The 25,986-nt window shown below is 40.3% G+C and overlaps 2 protein-coding genes across 4 annotated transcripts; both read right to left on the reverse strand.

Annotated features, from left to right (window-relative positions):
* Nucleotides 1-1,310: 1,310 nt before the first annotated feature.
* ubtf (upstream binding transcription factor) lies at nucleotides 1,311-10,410 on the reverse strand. Of its 3 annotated transcripts, none has more exons than XM_061065474.1 (21): nucleotides 9,058-10,410; nucleotides 7,280-7,329; nucleotides 6,869-7,041; nucleotides 6,691-6,774; nucleotides 6,452-6,607; nucleotides 6,298-6,362; nucleotides 5,822-5,948; nucleotides 5,623-5,733; nucleotides 5,405-5,538; nucleotides 5,177-5,318; nucleotides 4,992-5,033; nucleotides 4,774-4,884; nucleotides 4,408-4,563; nucleotides 4,151-4,297; nucleotides 3,472-3,582; nucleotides 3,297-3,385; nucleotides 2,993-3,182; nucleotides 2,863-2,910; nucleotides 2,686-2,739; nucleotides 2,495-2,596; nucleotides 1,311-2,390 (listed from the first exon to the last, which is right to left on the reverse strand). In XM_061065474.1, exons 2-21 carry the CDS (start codon nucleotides 7,314-7,316, stop codon nucleotides 2,262-2,264), a joined length of 2,208 nt encoding a protein of 735 aa, XP_060921457.1. In that variant the 5' UTR covers nucleotides 7,317-7,329; nucleotides 9,058-10,410; the 3' UTR covers nucleotides 1,311-2,261. The 3 variants fall into 3 exon arrangements, with proteins under 3 accessions (XP_060921457.1, XP_060921456.1, XP_060921455.1); XM_061065473.1 differs by having other exon boundaries at nucleotides 1,311-2,393; nucleotides 9,721-10,409; XM_061065472.1 differs by having other exon boundaries at nucleotides 1,311-2,393; nucleotides 9,058-10,409.
* Nucleotides 10,411-11,020: 610 nt separating this feature from the next.
* On the reverse strand, nucleotides 11,021-22,399 carry slc4a1a (solute carrier family 4 member 1a (Diego blood group)). The gene is made up of 21 exons (XM_061065470.1): nucleotides 22,252-22,399; nucleotides 20,985-21,058; nucleotides 20,619-20,674; nucleotides 18,489-18,592; nucleotides 18,352-18,398; nucleotides 18,100-18,265; nucleotides 17,877-18,012; nucleotides 17,701-17,770; nucleotides 17,565-17,607; nucleotides 17,263-17,447; nucleotides 16,479-16,686; nucleotides 16,056-16,259; nucleotides 15,806-15,954; nucleotides 15,525-15,719; nucleotides 15,161-15,406; nucleotides 14,268-14,357; nucleotides 13,854-14,020; nucleotides 13,521-13,762; nucleotides 13,252-13,421; nucleotides 12,185-12,358; nucleotides 11,021-12,096 (listed from the first exon to the last, which is right to left on the reverse strand). The coding sequence occupies exons 2-21, from the start codon at nucleotides 21,009-21,011 to the stop codon at nucleotides 12,040-12,042; spliced, it is 2,736 nt and encodes a 911-aa protein (XP_060921453.1). The 5' UTR covers nucleotides 21,012-21,058; nucleotides 22,252-22,399; the 3' UTR covers nucleotides 11,021-12,039.
* Between the last annotated feature and the right edge of the window lie 3,587 nt (nucleotides 22,400-25,986).

The following is a 25,986-nucleotide window of genomic DNA, read 5'->3' on the forward strand; positions in this document are numbered from 1 at the left end:
TTCCTAAAGGTCAAAATCAGTTCATCAATAACAGATTACTAATAGCTGTCGTCTGCCTCTGGACCCAAAATGACAGTCATGAAGTCGTGTCAGCGGACCATTTTCAGGTGACCGATGACACGACAGAGCAGAGCAGAAAATAAATTCTTAAGACCTTTGGAAGAAAAAAAAATATCTACATTCATGGTGTTGGTAAGATGTCCCCACACAGGCACGAACATGCACGCTGCAATCACATCATGGTATGCAACAACAGAACAGTAAAAACAGCACACGTTAAAGCAAAGAAACACACACACTCACACCCTCATACATACACAGTACTGTGCATGCATGACCTCAAACTCACACAGAGGGACAGATTTACATTAAGTGCACACTTTTTTGGGATAAACATCAGACTGTAACCCGCAGAGATCACAGTCAATACCATTAAAATTTCAAAACAAAAATTGGATGAGAACCATTTAGTTCCTTCAGTTATCCATAACAGGACTCCAGAAGGATGAGAGCAGGACAATTAAAAACAAAATGAAACCTAAATAAAACAATGGTTGAGAGAAGACACAGAGACAAGATGTATGACATTTAATTTAAAAAAAATAATAAAATAAAAGAGTCAGATTGAGCTTGAAATGTGAAGATCAAATGTTAACCCTTTGCTGTCAAAGGGATCTGGTCTGCCAATAGTAATGACCGGCATCCAGTCCACACAAACGGTCGCAGACTGATGGGTTTCTGTGTACTACCGGTACTTGAAATGTTAGCGAAGTTTGATAAATGACACCTTTAATGATGTACACATGACAATAGAGTTCCTATTAAAAGTATTCACTTCCCTTTGCACTTTTATTTTGGTTTGCAACACTGTAGCAGAGTGGATGTAACACAGACTCCTTCATGTTAAAGTGTCAACACTCTTCTGTAAATAAAACCATACCATTAAGAAAACAACAGATAACACGAGTATTTACTGGTTTAGAACTTTTCATTACCGAGAACTCAGGGGAGGGATACAAGATTGTTTTGAGACTAGTTAGGTCAATGTAACACAAGAAGAATAGATCCAATTGAAAGACTGAAGATGATGGCACAGATGTGAATGGGCTTAGAGCTTAGAGCAGGTGCCTTTGCACCATGATTCGAAAAAAGAAGTGGAGGGGAGATGCATCTATGCAAAGCTGATTCAGATCCACAGACAAAGGGTTGCTACTGCTGCAAAAGGTGCTTCCACTAAAAATTTAAGTTGGGGGGACACTAACATTAATCAATTGTTTGAAATTGCACTCCATTAAAATACAAATGTTGAGACATGTTTTTAGTGCTAGTTTATTTCCGTCCTGAGAGTCCTGTTTGCTCAGATTAAGTGGGGAAATGGGCCATTTTTGCCTGAACATTCCTATCAAGGAGTCAATTCCTGTTCATCATACAATCCACTTTGATTCAATGTTATAAAACAATATAATTAAAATGAGAAAGTCCAAAAGAGTGGGTGAATACTTTATGTAGGCACTGTTGTATTTTGAATGAGAGTATTGGTACGTAACAAGTTCTGAAAGTTTCCAGCAACAAATAAAGTTAACATTCATAATGGCTTGATTTTTTTCCTGAAAAAAATACCACCTTTTTAGAACCAAATGATAAAATCTACATCATCAATTGAGAGGAATAGGGAACACTGCAGCAATGTTCTGGAAAATAAAAACAAAATAATGGAAACATTCTGAAGAGTGCAATTTTTCAGTACCCCACACACCCCCCCCCCCCCCCCCCCCATCTCTAAAGCGATCCACATTACTGTGTTCTTTGGCTCTGTAAAGCCTTTACACACTCATGTTACCTGTCAACGAATACCAGAACAATAAAATAAACACTGCAGGATCATTTATCATCCCCGACATTAAAACGTTAACCTTTAAACCAATGAACCTGTGAGTCCAGGGTTAAACCAGCGGCAGAAAAGTTCACATCGCCAAACCAGTGGGATGCTGTATTTGGCATAACATCGGCGGCCTGTGCTGTCGGACAACAATCACACTTGGGGAGGAGGGAATGAAACTGATTTTGGACTCTAGGGCGGGGTCCCTCCAGAAGGAGATCCCCAACGCAGCAACTTAAGAGTGGATGAGTGCGAAAGGTGATGAGGCAATGCAGGGCTCCCTCTGGTGGTGGGAGGAGAGCAGGGTTGGCACAGTGGCAGAGCTCCCTTGACTCTTGGCTCAGCTCAGCGCTGCTCAGTTCATCTCCACGGAGACGCTGTATCAGTCTGAATCAGAGTCTGACGACCCCTGTGAGTTTGACTCGCTGCTGCTGTCCTCCGACTTGTTCTCCTTGTCCTCCGCCTCGTCATCATCGTCTTCGTCGTCTTCATCATCATCGTCGTCCTCCTCCTTCTTCAAACCGACAAAAAAATAAATATTTAAATTTAGTGCAATCAGCTTCAACCAGTTGTCGTCATCATATGTTTGTTAGAGCAAAGAAAGACGCTACTGACATCATCGTCGTCGTCATCGTCGTCCTCGCTGGATGAGTCCGCTTCAGAGGAAGCCTTCTCCGGCTCGTCATCATCGTCATCATCGTCCTCCTCCTCTGTTTCCTGCAGGAGGGAGAAAACAACGATGAACAATGAAATCACTCCAGCGAATAATTCGACACAAAAAGAAGAACAGGAGAGTCTTGACTTACAGATTTCTTGGCTTTGGCCTTGGGGCCGCCTGGCTTTGCCGGAGCTCTCCTTTTCTGAAACGTCAGATATTTATGCGTTATAAACATTCCACTTATCAACTTTTCAAGATCAAATGTAAGAGCTACAGTAAGATATCTAATCTAATATTACCCCGAACAGTGGAGAAGGTGACTTACTTGTGAATTATATTCTATGTAAGTGTTTCTTTCTTGTGAAGACAGGCTCTGTGGAGGATTAGATATTAGTATGTTAGATCAGTGTTCAGGATTTTTTCCATCTTTTCTAATTAAAAACATCTTTGCATACCGCGAGCCACTGCTCCAGTGTGACTTTGTACTGCCTCTGCTTCTCCTCAGCGATCTTCTTGTAGCGGTCCTTGTCCTTCAGAGATAAACTCTGCCAGCGGCTGCCGATCTCAGTCATCCGTTCCTTCATGGGGAGATGATTCAGCTCACCGTTGGACAGCATCTCCTGAGAGAACTTCTGGTATCCGTTTCTAGAGAGTCAAAATAGAGTCAGCGTCAAGGTTTCAACAAGACACACACACACACACACACACACACACACACACACACACAATAGGTCACATATACAAGCTGGACAAACTTACGATGGAGGCTTCTTGGGTTCACCCTCAAACTTCATCTTCTTCCCTGAGGCGATGGTAGCAGCAGGTGAGCGCATCTCACACAGGTCTCTCTGTTAAGGGGGGGGGGGGGTAGAGAAAAAAGTTAGATCTTTCTCATACATAAAGTATTTTGGATTTCACTTGAAATGTCACTTACCTCGTATCTTTTCTGGTCCTCCGCTGCCTTTTTGATCCACATTATTTTCTCCTTTTTCTCCATGGTGCTCCAGGTGCCTTCCATCGCTTTCTGTGCCTTTGGCCGGTCATTCTGCAAGCACAGGTTTTCATTTAAACACACATTTAACTGGTGTTACATGTGAACTTTTTAGTTATAGAATTACACATACTCCATTCTCAAAATGTTTAAAGGCTTTATATGCAATTTTTCACACTTGAATATAATAGAAATCAAGTATATCCTCTGATAGTACATACTGTACTCACTGCTTAACTGCGTTTCTAGATCACACTCATTTCAGGTAAATTTATATGCAGTGTGAAGATATGAGCAGAATAAAGATCGCTAGCATTAGCATGCTAACCCACAATGCACCGCAAGTTGTTTTGGTTTCATGCTGGTGCTCAAGGGCGACATCTGCTGGATCAAAAAAATAGATAGAAATATTTATTTATATAAATATTTTATATATATTTATATATCATATCAATATCATATAAAGCCTTTAAACTCTTCGAAGCAAACAGGTCCAACTCGGTTATAGTTAATTTATTGAAAGTCTTTACTGCCTGAACTGTTAATATCATTTGTTAAACCTCAAACGCTCAAACAGAAGAATCAGTTTATTTATGCATTTTTAACTAAGAGTACTGTATACCTTAAATCTGGCCAGGTAGTCCCCTATGACACTCTGCTGCCAGATGTCCTGGGCAGTCTTGGGTGGATCTGGTAAACGACTACGGTCCTCCCTCTCCTTCTTTTCCGACTCTGCCTTCAGGACCGTTTCTAGACGTTTGTACTTCTCCTACAAAACCAATACAAAAAAAAAAAAAAACAATTGACATGTTGGAACCGCTATACCAGCCTGGCATTTATAATCCAGTTTAATTAAATTACAGAGAATTCATAGGTTACCTTCTTCTTATCGGGCAGCTCATTCCACATGCGAGCCAGAAGTCTTGTGAGCTCGCTGTCGGAAAGGTCGGGCCGCTCCTGCTGCAGTTTGGGACGCTTTTCCTCAGAGAAGATGAACATGGCTGAAATTGGCCTTTTGGGTTTCTCTGGACTGGCCTACAAGTTACCGATCAAAGGAATATCAGAAAAAAGCTACTTAGAAAATAGAGAACTGTATCAAAGGATAAGCATGAAGAATCAAATATGGAGATAATAGGACTTGAGTGATGTAATACTTAGTTTAATTTCTTCAATGAAATAAAGCTATGATGGGACCTGCGCAAATGTGACTATTGGCTACCCTTGCTGCTCAAATCTGGGTCTTACCTTTGCTTTTGAGTTCTTCTTCTTGTTGGCGGAACTGTTGGCTGCAGTGCCCCTTTTAAAACCTGTCTTATCCTCGGACATGACCCGCTGCTGCTCCTCCTCAGACAAACTCTGCAGATCCACACCGCAGAGATAAATACACAGACATCTTGTATCATGAAGTACAGTACGTAAACAAATGATTAAGTAGACATCCCAAAAGAAAAATATCTACTTACGCTCAGGAATCTGTTCATCTCAATTTCATACTCCTTCTTCCTCTGAAAACAAAAATGACATATTTAATAATAATACATTGGATTTATAGAGAGCTTCACAAATTATAAACATAGCGACGTTACAAAAAAGGTCAATATTATAAACTTTGATTTCATTAGGAAGTTATTGGACTAGCTGATCTCACCTGTTCACAGCGTTTCTGGTAGGCGTCCTTCTCACCCTGTTTCAGGAGCTTCCACCGCTGGCTGCACATCACCATACGCTCTGTGCTGGGTACATCCTTCATGTTCGACATCAGCTCGGCACAGAACATTGAATAACCATTTCTGTGAACACAAAACATGACATTTAAAGACCTTACTCACAGGCACAATGGGCTCCAACCAGCTTTCGGCTTGCAGTTGTGACTTACGGAGGCGGTTTGTCAGGTCTGCCGTCAGATTTGTCTTTCAGGTGGCGCTCAGCCTTCGTCAGGGTGGACTTCACGATATCGTTTTGGGTCATGTTTAACTCTGGGTGCTGCTGGATGTACTCCCGCATTGTCCCCTAAACAAAATGGCAAACAACTCAAGATTAAAACTAAAGAAAAAGACAAGAAACATGTAATACTTTTTCTTCAAGTTTTCACACCTCATACAGTTTCCTCTGCTCAAGAGACTTTGAGATCCATTTGAGTCTTTTCTTGTCAGAGAGCTGCGTCCACTGTTTTCCAAGACTGTCCTTGATGTCTTTGGTGGTCGCCTAGAGTTAAAAGAGCAAAACAAAAAATGCATTAACGATCGTAGGTAAAGATGCTTTTTTTTGGAATTCTTGCAGTCGCCACACTTACATCTGGGTGTGTCTTGAGGAAGGCCTTCTTTTCATGGGTATACCACAGCTGTTGGGGTGTCTTGGGCTTCTCTGGAACATTTGAACCTTTCTTGGCCATGCTCTCCACAAGGTCTGGGTGATCTTCCCTGACATTCACATTTCAGAAAACAACATGTTAGCACTGCTATGAAGCCTGTTTTACACTTCTGCATTGCACCTCTTCAAAAAATTTAATTTAAGACTACAAGCCCTGTGATTGGCTTGCTGGGAAGCATCTTATTTCAAGCGTTTACAACATTTCTGGTATCACTGCCATACTCAAAATTCTGCACAAGGAAAAACCCTAGAACCCCATTTATCAGCTCCATATCCAACATTATATGTTTGGTTTCAGTCACCATGGTTTCCTTAATCCTTGAATATTCTACAGGTAAAGGTTTTATAATCCCCTTAATTAGCCATATTTAACATTTTAATACTAGTAAATCATCTCACCTGAACTTCCCCATGCTATGCACAAATGTTTCTTTGTCTCTCAAGAAGTCATCAACATATTTTTTCTGTAGACACAAAAGGAGAAGGTCATTTTGGTTAGAATTTTAAAAACTGTATGTTATAATATCTATGCTATGTTTTAGATTTGATTTACCTTCTTTTTGTCGGGCAGCTCTCTGTACTTCTTTGAGAGGATTTTAGTTAGGTCGAGGTTGCTCATCTCAGGGTGCAACTTTGCATACTTAGCCCTCTTTTCCATGAAGAAGCGGAAGTATGGAGTCAAGGGCTTCTTGGGGAAATCTGGGTGTTTCTGTGTATGATGCGAAAAAGAGGTTTGAAAAGGCAGATGGTATCATTTCTAATTTGTTGTCCTACATATAGAATTTAACTCACCTTTATTTTCTTGCCCTTGTAAGGGTTTTTGATGTAGTCTTGGGCATCAACTATAAGCTCTGTGAGAGTTCGGAATTTACGAATCTGCGGACGAGGTAGACAAAAAACAGAGGAAATGTAAAACAAGTACAGTCATGTGCCATATTTAAATTAGACATCAATGAAAGGTATGTCTCACCTCTTTAGAGACCTCCTGCCACTTCTGCTTACACATGTCCGCTGTGTAAGTGTTGAAAGCCACCTTCTGCCAGTCGAGGTGGGACTCTGATGTTTTGTACTTACTCAGGTCTTTCTGGGGCAGGGCCACTTTCATGCCCTCCAGCAGTTTTAATAGGTCATCCTGAGCCCACACTGTGCAACAAAAAAAGACCCAAATATCATAAATAAAAAAACTATCACTGACCAATGACAGGTAAGATATAAATCTGGCTCAAGTATCCTTTTGGATCCTGAAAATGTCCCATTACTCATCATCAGAGTCACAATATTCAATATATGATTGATGTGTTTTCATAAAAAATAGATCCTTTGTCATTAAGAGACTGTTAAAATGTGGAATACATGTCTTCAAAACTTTAAAAAATCCCACCTTGGCCTTGGGTGGATGGATCCATTACTCCATTCATTTGTGTCTAGTATCTATAAAAGAAACAAAAAAAAGTTTTACAACATATCTCTCAGAAATGTCACCTTAAAAGACTGAAATAACTTGCCATCAACTACATGTAAGTTCTCACAAGGCTCTATCTATCAAAAATAGCATTTTTTCTTGAATAAAGATTTTTATGATGATTTTTGTATTACATTTATTATTTATATAGTCGACCTTAATTTATCAAAAAAAAGTTATATTTCTGTGAAATAGAAGTAAACCTGTTTTTTTTTAAGTCGAGGAATTTAAATTTGCCTCGACATTAAGGTTTATGTACATTACACCGCCCCTTAAACGTTTACGCTACATGGTGAGACATAGGCTATTGCTTGTGACGGCTTCAAATCTCAAATAACACTGCGGAGGGTTTTCAACTAGCACAACTTGCTACGACAACAGGAGTATCCATCGAGCAAATTTCGCCAGACGGAATTTGGCGTATTAATACTGTCCGTATTCCTCTACAAAAGTATCGTGGATACTCAGGAGCGACCATTTTCTCGCTCGGTCTGCTCAGTAATGGTGGATTTTCTGTCGCAACTGAGGTTGGGGAGGATTCACGGAAGGAGGAAGCGAATGGACGTGGACGGACAGGCAGCTGTAGGCAACCAGCTGACCACGGACGGGGGATCTGCTTTCGGTCTCCGATGAAGGGGAATGGTGGCATGGAAGTACTGCAGCCAAATGCGCCACTCGGTAGAGGCGCCTCATCACCGATGGACGCCGATCTAGCTCCGCCATGCGACCCTATAATCTTCTCCTTGAGTGTTAAACAAAGCCTTGGCGAGAAATTTTACTTTTTTTTCTCGCGTACAGTGAAGACATGCGTTTCAACTGTATTTTAAGATAGCTTTACTCAGTTTTCTGCGTTCTACGGTGTAAGTTAGGACCACACCGAGTACATTCTTCAGCGAGGCGTAGCCGAGCTGTGCTCCATGATGGCGGCTTCTCGTTGTTCACCATGTCCTTGGTGGACCCAGCTCACCATGGTGTTCACGGTGCGACCTCGCTACATTAAAAATATCTATAGCAATGTTTGTGCAACGAAAACGCCTTTATAACCTACTAACATAACCGTTAAAACACGAAATACTTGCTTAATGTATTTTTTAATGTCAATTTATAATAAAAAAAAATATGGAACATTGGCATAACATGGCCAAGGGCAACTTTTCAAGCCAAATAAAGCTTGAAATGTGTATTTTATTCAATACGCCATTTAAAAAAATCTACGGGTTTAGAAGATGAACTTTACATTTGCTAGAATTTATTAAGAATCTCCCGTTTTGTGGAAGGGGAGACCTATGTTTACTATTTACAACAAATGATTTAAACTATTATAAAATGTGGGTAGCTTACTGTTAAACATTGTTACACTGATATTCTTCGCTGCGTTTTGAGAACAAAACTAAGATCGAAGATAAATTTCGTGGTGGTGGGTTGCAAAGACTTGTGGAGGCGCAGGAAGATTTGGAAGAAAATTGAAAATATTTTTTAACATTCACACGTTTCAGCTTCGACCTTTCTTCACGAACGTTACATTTTAGCGTTGGTTAAACGTTTTCGGAGACTATGTCGCACTGCTAAACTGTACTTAAACTGCGAGGTAAATTTTAAAAGGAAACATGGTTACATCCGAGGCGAAGCAGCTTCACAGGCGCGACAAACAGCTCCGGGTCCGCCATGCTTTAGCTCAGCTCTACAAGGAAACCTACCGTGACAAGGTCCAATGGCGCACTGCAAACAGAGAAAGCGGAGCTTAAAACTAAAGCCAGGGCGTTGCAGACTCCCTTCCCTCGACCCAAAAGCGCATAAGCTAGATCAAGAAGGCGGGTTCACCGGGCTCCGTCCTCGGTGGTTCTGGGCTAGTTTGTGAGAGAGAGAGGGGGAGAGAGAGGGCGAGTCTCTGCACGGTGAGATATTAAACCGAGATCCCTGATGGCTAACCGAGAGAGGCGGCTGGCTGTTCCGTCAACAGCCGCATGGAGGTCTCGGCGCGGAAACTACCGTTAATACCCCAACACGAGTAGCCTACCCCGTTACAGAACGAACGACCGAGTTTCGACTAAACAATATCGCCATAATCGCTAGTTTTGTGTTATTCAAGACATTAACACGTTTACCTCCAGGTCTTGCATCCAGTTTCTTCCCCGCTTTAGAGGGCAAGAAATTCGGCTATGGCCGACCTCGTTTGTACCCTGACACAGCTGTCGGTTTACTTCGCTTTTACAAAGAGGCTGCCGACCGAGGCGAATGATTATAAATAAGCAAAAATAAACCCGGATTCAGCGGGTGTTATGTTTTTTTTCTCTTCCATAGTGTATTTGCCGCGTTCTCTCGCTGTATTATGAAACCGAGCAGCGTGTTCGTTGGCTTACCTGTCTCTCGACGTGAGCCTCGGTCTGGTTGTGGAGGAAGAAGGGGAGGGTTGAACGTTAGCCAGCACTGCGCCGTCGGTCCTGGGCTCTCGTCCCCGCAGAGATGGTCCTTCCCCCCCGCCTCCATCTCTCTCGTCGTCTCCCTCCACTCATCGAGCAGCAGCTCCTCTCTCTCCATCCAACCATTTCGCTACGCTGAGACATCCACATATTTTCCGAAGTGGCACCGATGTATCTCAACCCAACCAAGGGCGATTATTTTAACTCTACTCGGTCGAACTTGTCTGATCTTCAACCCAACTTTGCACAATAAATATTTTTGCTGAAAGATTCACAAAACTAAAGTTTTGCTAATTGTTTTGTAATGTAAGTGCATTTCGCACATCTCACAGAACTTTAAATAATTAACTTAAAAATATATATAATTTTACATTAAATTCAGATTTTCTCTTATCAGTGTCAGATGTCCAATTTAGATAAATCTTTCTTAAAGGTATCTAAAGCAGCCTCCATGCCCTTATAACATTGCTCTATTCCTGTTTTAGCAAATTGTAAGAGGCTCTTTGACAGCTTCAATTTGGCCCAGCATGTTTTTTCTTTTCAACTCCACCTTGTGTGTTTGTGGGCGGAACCCCCGACCGTCCAATCCAGTCAGGCCGACTCAGGGAAAACAAATGACTTTCAGGCACTCAGCCTTGTAAAAACTGTGCTGCGTTTCTGTGATGTCGGAATTGTTGGTATCGTAGCATTAAAGCAGACAAACATTTGTCAGTGTTTGTATGGTTTGTATATGATCAAAAGTATTGAATTGAATAAATAATACACTACATATTTAATTAAAACATTTTATATGACATGTGTTACATAACATAAGAATGACATTGGAAACAATTCATAACAGGTCTTATCTTGAAATGTAATTTCATTCATCTTATTTCATGACATAGTAGCACTTACAGGACATTTTTTTAAATTTCTAATTGCCTTTTTTCTGTATCTGCTTAATAAAAATCATTGATGCTTTCTCACTTTTGTATTTTTTTCTTTTAAATGTCCTATATATTCATTCACATTTGTCTCCAAGTTCCCAAAAGTTTTAAAAACCCTGTCAACAAAGTCATGCAGTGACAATCTTTTCAGATGCTAGAATTTACTGGATGTCCATGAAGGCAGCATTTAGCTGAGTGGCAGGCGTTCAGCTTGTATTGGACACTCCTCTTCTATTAGATTGCAACTTAAGTAAAATTAGCTGCGTTAATGTGACATTTGGTATTTGTTAATGCATTAATGGAGACAAACATAAAAGGTAGTTTTTTTTATTTTAAATTAAGTGAAAATCCAAAGCATGTACAGTGTTTGAGGCACACAAATACATGCTAGAGATGAATTTACAAATGAGTCTTTCTAGATAAAGTTATAGGCACAACAATCACCTAGAACCCTTATATTTTATAATCCATTATACCTAACAACTATTTCTCATCATTTTAATGTAAACATGAAAGCAATTACACACAACATGAATAAACGTAATTCTATACACATTCTAAACAGGTCAGCTGAACAGAAAATACCAACTTGTTCAGTAAACCATGCATAATATGTCAAATGAGGCAAACTAGAGCAACATATTTTGAGAACAAACAAAGACCATTGTATATGGTAATTGCTTGTGTGATATTTATGGTGTCCCACAAAAATGTGATAATCTGTGTGTGTAATGGGCTCAATGGATTAAATGTTAAAAAGTAAATATTAGATTACATGGAAAACTATTATTGTAACATCACCAGAGCGACATTTTCACAGCACTGTTAGGCATTTTAAAGCTATACTGTATAACACCAAACACTAAAAGAAAAAAAAGTAATATAAATAAATGTATCCCACATATTGAGGGTGAATGATTCCCATTACAATGCATCAAGTGTTTGTCCTGCATGAGACTTCTGTTCATTATATAAAAAAAAAAAAAGTAAATAAAACGGCAGTTATATATGGTGGGAAGGGGAAACTAATTCCACAAAAAAAAAAAAAACCTGAGTATGAAATGTGGAAAAGAAGACAGCCGTAGTAGTAGCTAAGAGGCAAAAAAAAAAAAAATACCTAATGTATGAAAACTAGACATGAGAGGTATTTTTTCTTTAAAGGGAATGTACAATAAAAAACAGCTTGGAAATGTGTACGTTAACATATTCAGATCTCAAAGACAACTGTTTTTTATTACATCATTTGCTTACGGGTTGTTTGAATTCAGTTGAAAGTTGGTAAATGAAAAATGTAGGGTTGTTAGTTATGGTACTGGCGACTCATTGTAGCCTACACATCCTCCTCAGTCTCCTCCTCAAACGCCACTTTGGCATCATCTGCATCCAGCTGTAAAACAAACCCCATCCAGTTACAACACCTTACCATCAGATTACATTACAGTTCTAAGCTTGACATGATGCAAAGAGGTACTTACACATTTCATCTCCAGTTTAGAGAAGAGAGTGCCGGTCATGGCCATGCGCAAAGGGATGGTGAGAATGAGAACAAAAGGAAGCGCCAAAGAGAAGGGACTCATCTTCACCATCCAGAGGAGGGCAAGGCACATGAGCTGGATAAATGTGAAGAGGTGCATCCGCATTGTGCCCACCTGTACATATGAGATCAATACTGAGAGTCAGCAAACTAATAACAAGCTTTAAGAACATTAAAATGACCAGATTGCTAAATAACATTGAGATGAAAGCAGGGGGATTGTTACAGACACAAGTACAAAGAAAAACAAGAATACTAACACAGCCTAATGTGGTGGTCTTGTGTATGGAAGAATGACTGAACAGGCTTATTTTGCACAGATCAAGAAGCTAGATAATTTTTCTGAGGTCACTCTTCACAAACTAACCACAAAGAGACTTAAAATGGCCAAATAGTGCAACAAAATGACAACAGATGTGTAACAACTTCAAAGAGACAAAAATACCACAGTGAGATGCAAAATGACAACCCCGGAGATGAAAAACTGATCTAAAGAAGCAAGACGACCCAACACAGTATCAAAGAGTCACAAAATGAGCACAGAGTTACCAAACAACCACCAAAAGATATCCAACAACTACAAAGAGTCTCAAAAAGAGAGCAAAGAGACACTAACCACTAAATGGTGCAAAATGACCACAAGAGTTATACTGTAAGCAAACACAAAGAGACACAAACAGATGTATAAAACATGTCGACCAAAAGAGGAAAAAAGGACCCAATAGATTCATTGACCTCCTCTTTGGCTCAAGATGTCTCTGATAAACTTATTGCTAAAACGGGAAACAACAAGCTTATCAAAGAGAGGATTTTTGAAAAGCCATTTTGTGAAATTTCATTCCATATTCTTATCACAATTCCCTATAACTTCCCCTTATTTTGGTAAGTAAAGAAGCAATAAAGTGTGCAATTCCTTGCATGTGAATAGCTATGACGTTGCAGTTCACAAGGACTTATCTACAGAGGAAAGGACCTTGTATATGAATAATTTGGTGGAAGGTTGCATACCCTGGTGGCATAGGCGTCAGCTGGATGGTACTTCTTTGGCGTTATCAACAGAAGTATCCTGTCCCACATCTGGATTCCACTCAGAGAGGTGATACCCATGTAGAGGAAGATACCAAACAAGGCTGTCATGGGAATCATCTTCAGAATGGGCTCCATGAAGATAGAAACACCTGGAAGTCACAGAAGATAATTGATTAGGAGAGGAAAATAATGATTTATTCCTGATGACCTGCTGTGTCTGCATCAGCACTAGAGATGGCAGCACTTACCAACCATGATGGCCACAAGAATCCCACTGATCCTCTGCTCTAACACCTTCTCAATCTCGGGTTTTGGGCCCTTGGACATGACTGTGAGGGCGTTGGCGTGAGTGACGGATCGCACGGTGGCAGCACTCAGCCAGGGCACCCCGAAAATAGAGGAGATGCCTCCCATGGTGACCAAGAGAAGCAGATCGAAATGAAAACCAGATCCTTTCACCATCTTCCGCTCAGGTTTGCTCACAATCAGCCTGGAAATTCACAGAAAACATAGAAAGAAAACGTAACTTCACAAGCAATGATAATGCACACTAAAGTGACATTATTTATTGAGTCACTCACGTGGTAATCTGGGACTCAAGGAAGATGAGAATGAAGACAAGCAGCGCCGGGACACAGCAGGCACCCATCAACCAAATAGGGAAAGGCTTCTTTTCTCCCATGGGGTTAATGAACCAGCCTCTGACGTTGGGGTTTGTCACCTGAACACCTTTTGGGACAACAAGTTTCTACAAGGGGACACGATAATATTTAGTCTGTTGGTCATTTAATAATTACAGAAAGACAAAAAAGTAGACATTTTCTTATGAGTGAATAATTGGGAAACTGGCGAGCTATGTTTTAGTTTAATTAAAAGGGGAAGGCAACCAAGAACATAAACTCAATATTCCTTTGTATGTGCAGGTTCAACATGTTTGAGTGAAAAGTAACCAGTTGATTTTTTACAGACTTAACTAGCCAGTATATTGCACTAACCTGAGTGTAAGCATCCTCAATGCAGATGTCCACAGCAATCATGAAGAAAATAGCAATGGGGACACCGAAATCTCCAATCAAACGTCGCAGCTAGTGAAGGACAAACCAAGGCCAAAAACACACAAAAAAAAAAAAAGATTGTTGGTTTTCAGTACCTCAGTGTTGCACAACATAACAATTTCTGTGAAATATACTGAATAAATAAAGTGGACCTAGCCTCTGGGTTTTAAAAGTGAAGCCAAAGCATTGAACCTGCCTTCTTTTTAATGGCCAGGAGGGGGAAACTTCACTGGTTTCAAGTCAATTTCTATAGAGGCCGACAAAAATATGGCCCTTTGTCTCACTTGATTTATTACCTCAAAAAACATTCTCCATTAAGAGTTTACGGTTTCAACCTCATTTTCTTTGATTAATAGTTACTTTAACGTTGTATACTTTGGTTCCTTTATAGTAAAATACACAGTAAAGCAAGATAAGTCTTAAGGTGGTGTTCCCCTGCGATTAAAAAGCCGTAACAGAGAACAAAGAAAAAAAGCCTTGATTGTAGTTCAGTTGAAAGCCACTCTAAAACTTGGCTTTCGCTTTTTTCAGCAAGTATATTATTGTTTAAAGCCTGGGTTGTGGAGCCAGGATTAGCATCCCAACAAAAATCAGAGTAACAGGGAATATTGGATACACTTTGCTAGTCAAGCAAGCCATCTGTTACAATATAATTTAATGTTTGCTAACCTCTAGCTAACCCTAAACTCCCCCCTCTTGTGGTAAATTTTCCCGAAATCCCAACGTGGCAACGGCTGAAATGTCTTACTTTAGGCTTCAAAACAGTGGACCACAGACTAGTGTCCAACTACTTATAACCAGTCAATGCTCCAGACACTGAAAGACAAATTTACCGGGCCGGGGAAATAATGACCAGTCTTGAAAGTGCGGAGGAAGAACGCAATGGAGAAGCAGCCAAACATCAAGCACATGGACAGCAGGGCAGTGTTGGGGTAGGCCCTATCAATCTCCAACTCATGAATGGTTACGTTGCCATCTGGATGATACTCAATGTGCTCCTTGATGACGGGGTGAAAGGGGTTGTCCATTGTGTCGTTTAGATGGTCGTAGTTCAGGACCAGAGGGTGGGTTTTGAAGATCTGAGCAAGAGGAGAAGAGAAGGCAACTTTAAGAGATAACAAATATATATGAACAGTATGGGGCCTTAGAGAAATGGTGTAATTCTGTTAAATGAATGATGAGATGAGGTGAGGAAACCTTGATGAGCTTATTGAAGGTCTCATAGATGAAGATGAGCGAAATGAGGATGGAGAAGATTTCTTGAGTGAAGCGAGAGATGAATCTGACCAGGAAGCTGCCCTCCACAGCAACGATGATGACCACAATCACGATCAGCCACACCCCCACCCAGATACGACCCACAATGTACTCGTAGCCCTGGCTCTTGCAGAACTACAGTATGATATGAATGAAGAAAAGTTGGTTAGTGAAGAAAAAAATATTGCTTTCTAAAGAGGAGTCTTAACAGCTCAACGTACAGCGAAAAAGGCTTCCTCAAACACCAGCAGCGGTCCAGAGAAGCCAATGACGAGGACCGGCTGGGCGGCGATGAGACAGAAGATGACACCCTGGATGCTGGTAGAGATCATTAGCTCTGACACGCCCATCAGTTTCTCAGTCTTGTCAGCTAGGGACAGAAAAGAGAAGAGAGAATGATTAATCTAATCAATAAAGTCCTGCAATTAAATTCATGTACTTTTGTCTATCTGAAACTTTTTTCCTTTTTACCCAGAAGCCCTCCGAAAGTGATAGCAGGGGAAAGGGCGGCGAAGTAGATGAAGATGACTGCAGCGAGGACCTGTGGGTTCAGAGCATCTGTGTAGTCGCTGATGTAGTGGCGGTAACGGCGCTTTATATCCTTTATCATCCCACCAAAAGGATAGCCTGTACGGGCCAGAGGGTCCTCACGCGGCTCCTCTGGAGCCTTCTCAGCTGGACATTCACATAAATCAAACATAATATTGATGACAGTACATGTTGCATTATAGCTGTGTTTGAAAAGAAAACACGTTTACTTCAAGACTTAATTTTCTGTAGCCCTAGATATTAAACAAACAACATATGACTTACAACCCTGTGTGTTATGTTAAGCTAACCAGCTATTGGCTTTAGCTTCAAATTCAATGGAATACTAGTGCACAGTGTGCTGACCTCTGATTCTGTCGCCGAAGGCAAGACGAGTGTCTGAGGGACGGAGTCGGTCACGCAACATCTTTTGCTGGAAATCGATGATCGGTTCGAGCATTCCCTTATCCTGGATCTCAGTGGGGGGGATCACAATGCTGCAGTCCATGAAGTCAGCAATTGCATTGGTTAGATCTTTGTCAGTCTGTGCCAAGAAGGCCTCCAGACAGAACACCTGTAGATGAAGAAAAACAGACAAGTTATAGTAATCTGCCACGCGTTAACCAACTGAGTAGCCTACCATTAGTAAACAGGTGATGTTAGCATTTAAACAATTCTTTGCTAAAAGTTCTGTTTGCTAAGTTGAAAAATATTACATTCCTAGCCTAGATGGTAATGTTAGCTTTTTATTTTGATGGTAAATGGAAAATGTGTCCTTTAACAGTATTCAAAGTACAGACAGCTAGGAATCAGTTGAATGCCACCATGGACAAAGGCTAACATTAGCACTCCACTCCCTAACTGATAGAACTTTGTTTTTGTGTTACACCATACAATAGGAAAGGCCATTTTCACTGACAATAATGTTCATTAGATGTTGGTTATATGCTAATATTAGCTGTTGTGACTTTGCTGTTGAGCCATAAAATGTGTTTTTTGATAACAATAGATTTTTAGTTGCTGGATTGGGGTGAAATTCTAATCTTTCAAATCAGCAACATTTTTTCAATTGACTTTAACATCCCTCAAAATGGCCGCTATGTGAATCTTGTGGGCTCATTGCTAAAGCTGAATTTCTCTTCTCTCTTACCCAGTCGGCCATCAGAGCACCCATAGCGCGGCCACTTTCACTGTAGTCTATGTTGCTCTGGCTTGGACCCACCAACACAAAGACAAAGCGAACAGGGACAGGCGACTCCAGGGATGAGTCCATCACCACAGAGTCTCTGAGTCTCACAAAGGCCACCACTGGTTTCTGCAGGATGTCCAGGACACCTATTGAAAACACACACTCGATTATCTGCATCGAATAAGAACCCTTGAACAAACTGGCCCCATCTTATAAAAGAAAACATTGAACCAGATAACTGAATATAAATTAAGTGAACATACCTGAGAGGACAATTGAGGCCTCCATGTTGTCAGAGGTGTCTCTCTGCAAACAAAATCACAGGTGCAACAGTACAGTTAATGCAAAGGGCATGAAATGATAAAAGTGAATGAAACTGTTTTTTAAAAATAACCATACCGTCTTGGTTACAGAAAAGGTCTGCATTTCAATGTCTCCAGAGGCGGTAACAACAGGCCCCCCAGACTGACTGGAAAGACAGATTACATGGCAATAAGGTGCATGCTGTGAGCGTTTTAATACCTGACTGTCTTAGAAAAAAAACCCAGAGATATTGTGGGTAGTGGTTGCAATACCTGCGTCTCATGAGGAGAGCTCTCAGCAGCCCGTCCCGATCACTCGAGCGGATCTCACCCTTGTTCAGAAGCTCATCGGCCACCTTCTCAGCCACAGCAGACAGGCTGCTGGAATTTACGTCCAAGATGACAGCACCTGAGAACATTTAAATTTGCTTTGAACTGGTCATCGAAGTCTAAGTATTTTATTGGGAAACTAATTTTGGGTTTATTTTAGGGTCACCTGAGCTCATGGCTTTGCGTAGCTGGATCAAACTCTTAAAGGTGAGATAGGAGACATGAGAAGGACCCCATGTTCCTGTTGCAGGGTTTAAATTCTCCTCGTAGCCCACCCATCGACTGGTCTCCTGCCAGGTGCTGCCCTGAAGCTCATTCAGCTCCACATAGGCCTTTGGTAGTGCAATGATATCAGTTATTTAACATAGAATGATAATGATTGGTTGGTTGTTCATACGTTTTTAGAGTTTCCACTTACTTGGGCATCCCCTCTTGTTGTGGCATTTGTGTTCAGGTTCAAATAAGCTGAAATAAAAAGAGACAACATCCTTATTTTTGCACAGATACAAAGGTCAATTTAACAACAGCTGCATAGCCTTTGGGAAAAAAACCCACCCTCTGAATTGCTGGGGATGATGATGGCCTCCATTGGTGGCTCATTCTCCTCCTCATCCTCCCTCCTCTCAAGAACAAAAGTGTCACTCTGGCCGGATGGCATCCTATTTTGTGGGTAAAAAAAATAAAAATAAAATCAAAACTACTATGGCTGAACTATGATTGGTAGTGGAATTGTATTATATTTACTCAATAAATGACAAATCTAGTAATTAGCAATTTGTTTCAATTCCATTCAAGAAAGAGCCTCAATCTAGGATGATCAAGTTATCCAGATGTCAGACTTCTATTAGTGCTGTTCTTTTCTTGGCCACAAGAGGGCGACATTGTTCAACCTATTTTTGTATTATTAACATTGAACGCATACAGTTGCAGGAAGAAGTATGTGAACACTTTCGAATTTCCTAGTTTTCTGATTAAATTGGTCATAAAATGTGTTCTGATCTTCATCCAAGTCTCAACAATAGACAAACACAGTCTGCTTAAACTAATACCACACAAACAATTATATGTTTTCATGTTTTTGTTGAACACAACATGGAAGCAGTCACAGTGCATGGTGGAAAAAGTATGTGAACCCTTGGATTTAATAACTGGTTGACCCTCCTTTGGCAGCAATAACCTCAACCAAACGTTTCCTGTAGTTGCAGATCAGACCTGCACAACGGTCAGGAGGAATTCTGGACCATTCCTCTTCACAAAACTTTTTCAGTTCAGCAATATTCTTGGGATGTCTGGTGTGAATCTCTCTCGAGGTCATGCCACAGCATCTCTATCTCTTCTGTTGTTGATTTACTTCTGTGCTTTGGGTCGTTGTCCTGTTGCGTCACCCATCTTCTGTTGAGCTTCAATTGGTGGACAGATGGCCTTAAGTTTTCCTGCAAAATGTCTTGATAAACTTGGGAATTCATTTTTCCGTCGATGATAGCAATCTGTCCAGGCCCTGATGCAGCAAAGCAACCCCCTCCACCATACTTCACAGTTGGGATGAGGTTTTGATGTTGGTGTGCTGTGCCTTTTTTTCTCCACACATAGTGTTGTGTGTTCCTTCCAAAGAACTCACCTTTGGTTTCATCTGTCCACAGGATGTTTTGCCAGTAGTGCTGTGGAACATCCAGGTCCTCTTCTGCAAACATCAAGCATGCAGCAATGTTTTTGGACAGCAGTGGCTTTCCCCGTGGTGTCCTCCCATGAACTCCATTCTTGTTTAGTGTTTTACGTATCGTAGATTTGTCAAGCATTGCCAGAGATTTGTGTAAGTCTTTAGCTGACACTCTAGGATTCTTCTTCACCTCATTGAGCATTCTGCGCTGTGCTCTTGCAGTCATCTTTACAGGACGGCCACTTCTAGGGAGAGTAGCAACAGTGCTGAACTTTCTCCATTTATAGACAATTTGTCTTATCGTGGACTGATGAACATCAAGGCTTTTAGAGATTCTTTTGTAACCCTTTCCAGCTTTATGCAAGTCAACAATTCTTAATCGTAGGTCTTCTGAGAGCTCTTTTGTGCGAGGCATGGTTCACATCAGGCAATGCTTCTTGAGAGTAGCGAACTCAAAACTGAAGTGTGTTTTTTATAGAGCAGGGCAACTTTAACCAACACCTCCAATCTCGTCTCATTGATTGGACTGCAGGTTGGCTGACTCCTGACTCCAATTAGCTCTGTGAGAAGTCATTAGCCTAGGGGTTCACATACTTTTTCCACCCTGCACTGTGAATGTTTACATGTTGTGTTCATTAAAAACATGAAAACATATAATTGTTTGTGGGGTATTAGTTTAAGCAGACTGTGTTTGTCTATTGTTGAGACTTAGATGAAGATCAGAACACATTTTATGACCAATTTAATCAGAAAAGAAATTCCAAAGGGTTCACATACTTTTTCCTGCAACTGTATTTGCCCTACATTTAGACTTGGATAATATGAAAAGCAGTGGTTTCAGTGTAAACTTGACTTTTAACCTAATAAGTTGTTATTGGCCATGTTTGTGTAGTACAATCCAACTGGTGTCTGACTTCAAAGCTCCAGTGAAGACATTTTAGTTTGTGTTGTTTTTCAGTGGCTAGTGGCTAAATCTTAAGTATTATATCAGTTGAAAGAATCAGCTGAAAGAAGAGGGGAGGACTCACAGTCTCACTGGAGAAGGGAAGGCTGAGTCATTTTCTTCATAGGACATTTCACTGCCCTAAACATGAGGAAGTTAAAAAGAAATAAGAGCACAAAAATGTAATTAAATTGTTACTACAAAGTGAAAAAAAATGATGTGCTGAAACATAATCAAACTCTGCAGTCTTAATCACCAAGACCAATTGTACTTTATTGTAGATCCCTTTTACATCTAAACTGCAGAAGCTTTTTTATAAGAAACACATTACTTTTTCAAAGTGCAATTTCCTTCAATATTACAATATATGATATGATCTTTGGAATGGTATATGTAAACTTCATGTTGAAAATGTTACTATGATAAAACTTGAAATGCAAAGAAGACCCACCTCCTCAAAGCTGAAATTGTTTTCCATTGCTGTAGATACCCGTTCTTGAACTTTCAGCTACTTTTATGCATTCCCTAAGACAGACAAAGATTGAACGAATTAAAAACTACAACATCAAAACAAGAATTTTTAAAATCCTGAGACTAAAAAAAACAATAAAAGATTACACCCTAACATAGTTTTATTGTCTGCAGGTACAACTACAGCATCCAAAACACAAAAATCTAATCCTACAAATACACTACATATTACTTAGGAACTTAACAAAGATGCTTTTACTCCACAGTTAACTAAATTTTCTCTCTTCGATTTTTTTTTGAGCCACTACAGAAACCTACAAGGCCTGTTTGGAGGTGTTTTTGAGGCGGCCTTGATGAAGATCCCGCCAACTGCAGAGCCACAGCTCCGGACAGATAGTCATTAGCCGTTGAGACTTGGAGCTACGTTATATTTGAAAACGATGCCCATACATGAAGAGCCTTATCTCGTGGTTACACCCTTCTCTTCAGTAGCAGTGCAAAACACTTTAAATATAGCTAACTTCACGTATAGCAATACAAAACGGTAACATTTAAACAGGAATTTTCAAATTCACAAAGTTTTTATACTTATTATTCAAATTTGTGTAATACATTTCAATTTAGGACAACAAAAAAACCCTGAACAACTCGGCCACTTTTTTTTTGTTAAATTCTCAAAATTTTTGTTGAATTCTCAAAATACTCAAAATATCTCTTAGTCGCTTACATTAACTGAGTTGAAGTTTCAGTTGGGAAAGATAGACTTGTTGCAAAATCTTGATAAGGAATTATTCTTAGAAATTCATAAAAATACATATATGGGCAGTCAATTGAGACACTATTCCTAATAGTGAAGAACTCTGATAATTTAGCTTTAATTCAAAATAGACATCTTCGATAATTTATAAAGTGCTACAAATGATCATTAACAGCTCTTACTAATACAGAATGATAATTGCACAAGACCTAAAAGCAGCTTTAAAAAAAGCAAAGCAATCACCTTTGTATGTTCAGTTGGATATTCCTTCAAAATAATTATTCTTAGTAAAATAATAAAAACCTTTTATCATAAAAAAAAAAAAAAAATTGGAGAGAACTCCCGCCCTTATCTGACATACACCACAGAGAGAAAATAGCCATCTTAAGGATATGTTCAGATATCTATTCGGTTTGTTTTCTATCTTTTTACTCAAAGCAGTGCCACAAAGTAGTGCCTGACCCCTGTCCAGAGGAGGCCACACCCTTACCTGCATGCAGGTACTCCCACCTGGTCTCCAGCAGTGGAAACAGGACGCTCTCTGCTCTGTCAGCCTAGACGAGCCCGGTGATAAAGTGAGCTAGGACAAACCAAAAAGACGATTACAGAGAGAGAACAAGAAGTGCAGGAACACCCATATAAAACTACGTCAACCCTAAGAAGCCCTGTACCCCACAACCCCTTCTGGTTGCTGAGCAACCAAGCTAGAGGGTGAAGGAGATAAGGCCTCTGTGAGAGACAAGCAGCCCTATCTGACAGGGACACCTTGAGGCGGGGGTATCCCAACCTCGCCCTCCCTCCCAGCATGCACCAGGTACGAGCCAGGACCAGGGCAGTAAGAAGGGCCTGCAGGCCTGATTCCATCCTAACTGAGGGGCACGCAGGGGGTAAAGAGGGTATGGAAGGGGGCAACTTACATAAGCAAAGGGAGAGCATCTTAGTACGTCATCTTGTTTACGTGTTGGGGATTCCCCTCTGATGAGCGGGGATGTTCCTCTGCACATGATTATCCTGAAGAAAGATAAACACAAATTAAACCATCTTGGTTCATTTGGTGCATACAGTATGTGACATTTTGGCAACAGGGTCAGCCATCTTCTGCCATTTACTGGAGGTCCAGGCTGGTGGTCCAACCCCATCTGATAAAAGACACTGACCCGGGAAGCAGCACTTTGTTAGTAAACTGTAAATTGACATGTATTTTGATAAAATAAAAACAACCTAACCACATGTCTGTGATGACAGTGTCTGCATAGGAGCTGTCAGAATGTGAAAGTAATTTATTGAACTGTCAGGCTGTCTGTCCACTTGACACATCGTTAGAATCTACCTAGACACTCGGTAGTGTACTGTATAGCTTATCTACCACATGCATAAAAAGCAACTTTTATTGTTGTTCTTGGTTATAAACACATCCAGACCACAACTGACAATAGGCCTATTTTTTGACAAATGAGTGCTTTGTAGTGAATTAACTGCCACCTTGACAATCGACTATCGACCAGAGACAGTAAATATCAATGGAAGAAGCCTGAGGGATGTCACCCAGCTGTTACTGCAGGTGGACTTTGGAATACCATCAATGGAGGTCGCCATGCTAGAAATGCTGTCTCAACCTTACTTTCAGTCAACCTAACAACTGAGGTGGTGAGTTGAGTTTTAAGAGTCTTGACAAACCATTACAATGCGCCCGGCTATCAGTCAGGTCAGCTGCGTGCCTTATTGTGAAAAATGCTAATCCTTTAGAAAATCAAAATGGACAAGTTATGTTAAAAACTGGCTTTTTTGAATGGGAGTGTGTATGTGACTTCCGGTGCTTCTTCAGCCAGCCTCAAGCAGACACTCGACAATTTTGTACTTCCCCATTGGCTTCAACACAGAGGTTTCCACTTGCTATCGACTCAGCTTCTATGACCCTCAGTCTGGGTAATAACAAAGAAGAGTACCGAGGACTACCCAAAATATTTCTCAAAAAAAGAAAAGATTTAAGTTCATACCTAAGCCGTTTGGCCCGTTTTAAGCGAATTCTGGTGCACTTTGTCAGATTGTCCTTTTGGTTTGGAGTGGTTTGAATGCTCAAATGAACTCTGGTGTGGGTCAAAGAACCGAACTCTGGTACGCTTAAAAAAGAGGGTCTCGGTTCACTTCCAAGAGCAAACAAGCTAGAAGCTCTGTAAGGCTATATTTGAAGGCATATGTGACCTCATATCAGTCATAAATCATACTATGCCACTTTATATCATCATTTTCACTTTAAAGTGTCATTTACTGCACAGAATGTCTTAATTGTCCTTTATAGATATATATTCCATATGTATGTATCTCTCTATTTATCAGTTTTTATTTATCTTATTGATTCTTACCTACTTGCTACTTTGTCTTTATGTTGTTGCAACGCCTGAATTTGCCCTCTGGTGATTAAACATCTTGTTTTTTTATAGATAATTTCTTGTTGTTTGCCTTTCGTTAGACAGGAGATGTAGGGGAAAGGGGATTACATGCACCAAATAGCATCAGGGTTGTATAATGAACCAGTGACCAGTACGACTATACTGCAGCCTCTCTGTATATGAGGCGCCTGCTCTACCAACTCAGCGAAAGCAGACCTCTCCATCCCATCATCTGTGTCATCCTGGTTGCATTTTTTTAAGGAACTCTATGATGACAAAGCATCTCTCTGCCTCTCCCTCTATTCCACTTTTTCAGCCCGTCCAGTTGCGGCACAAGGCTGTCTACCAATGAGTGGGCTTCTGCTTGAAGTTTCTGCCTGTTAAAGAAAGTGTTTCCTGCCATTGTTTCCAAGTGCATGCTCATTGGTTAAATTAAGTTGATCTTTATAAATAATATGACGAAAGAGCATGATATAGTCTATATTTAAAATGTCAAAAGACTGTCATTTGGGGCAACATGATGTGGGGATATAATCACTGTGTGGATATCTGATCATGAATCATTTCAGTGGTTGGGGGGCACATGTGTTTCCATACTGAACATTTGAAATGTTGATACATTGATTGATAAAAAACAAGCTCATGGTCCCCACTCGGCCCTCAGTGGAAATATATAAATACTTTCCTACTCACAGTAAGAGACAGTGGGCCCCAGCTATAGTGACACAGTAGCACACGCCTGTTATCACCAGTAGTGAAAGCTATCTGTTGTGTCCATGTGTCTTCACACAGAACATGCAGACACTCCCAGTCTGCACGGAGCCATTTTCATGTCAGAGGTGTTCATAGTTTTTAATGTTAACCCAGAATTCATAGATAGTTGTGGTGTTTAGAAATCTTTCCTAGTTAAAGATAAAGATAAATAAATCCATACAAAGTGTGAGGCACCCAAAATAATGTATTTGTAAATGACATCAACTTCACCTGTAAATAATCAACATGCATTTGGATAAATTGTGACTCAGGCTTTTTAGGTTTAAGAAGTTAGGGGAAAATGAAAAAGTTAAGGGCTTTCACCTAAACACACCCGTGTCATTAAAGCTGTTTAAAGGCTCTGCTCTTTTGTGTATCAGGGTGCACAGAGCTCTATCAGGGTTTGAACAAACACCTCTGATGTGGGTTATCACCGAGGACCAGAGCCAGCACCAAAGACCCACCTAGTCACAGAGTATGACACGGACATACACAACCTAGCTCACATTAAACTGCAGAAAATACACAGTGGAGGCACTTATACAGAGTGATACTGATGTGATATACAACCTTAACTTGTTTTCTTTTTAACATCTTCAGTGGTTCTTTAACAAATTGTTCACAAATTGAGTAGCTGATGTGTAACTTCATCTGATAATATATAATCAAAAGAGACTTCCTACAATCTTTGTTTTTAATCCGATTAATATGAACTCTTTTTTTTGTAGGACAAGAAAATGAATGACCTTCGAAAACGACCGGACCTTTTCATTTTTTAAGCATTGTAAGACTTAACGACTTATCTAGAAATATACAGATAAATCAACAATGAGAAAGGTGGTGAAAGCAGCCCTTATGTTTATACCATGTAGTTACAACTCTGATACGATTTCCGAGTTGCAAGGATACTTATCATAAAAATAAATAAAACATTCTCATCATTTGCTGTATGAAATTTGTTTACACAGTTCTAACCAGAACAGATTATGAAACAAAGCCTCCAGGGTTGTGAGTAGTTTTTTTTTTTTTTTAAACCAAATCATATACCTTTCTTCTTTTGAATTCTCTCCATGCATTCAACT

This window comes from Labrus mixtus, chromosome 20, assembly GCF_963584025.1.
Source record: "Labrus mixtus chromosome 20, fLabMix1.1, whole genome shotgun sequence".
NCBI classification, from domain to species: domain Eukaryota; kingdom Metazoa; phylum Chordata; class Actinopteri; order Labriformes; family Labridae; genus Labrus; species Labrus mixtus.

Excerpts from the sequence above, each read along its gene's own strand:
- ubtf (XM_061065473.1), bottom strand. The coding sequence starts at position 7,316 with ATGAATGGAGTAATGGATCCATCCACCCAAGGCCAAG. Across the intron at positions 6,608-6,690 it reads ACAAGGGCAAGAAAATAAAG|AAACACCCAGATTTCCCCAA; the intron begins GTGAGTTAAATT and ends CATCATACACAG. Across the intron at positions 5,539-5,622 it reads AGCAGAGGAAACTGTATGAG|GGGACAATGCGGGAGTACAT; the intron begins GTGTGAAAACTT and ends CATTTTGTTTAG.
- slc4a1a (XM_061065470.1), bottom strand. The coding sequence starts at position 21,011 with ATGGAAAACAATTTCAGCTTTGAGGAG. Across the intron at positions 14,358-15,160 it reads GTCATTATTTCCCCGGCCCG|CTGCGACGTTTGATTGGAGA; the intron begins GTAAATTTGTCT and ends GTCCTTCACTAG. Across the intron at positions 13,422-13,520 it reads TCTTGTGGCCATCATGGTTG|GTGTTTCTATCTTCATGGAG; the intron begins GTAAGTGCTGCC and ends TGTGACTTCCAG.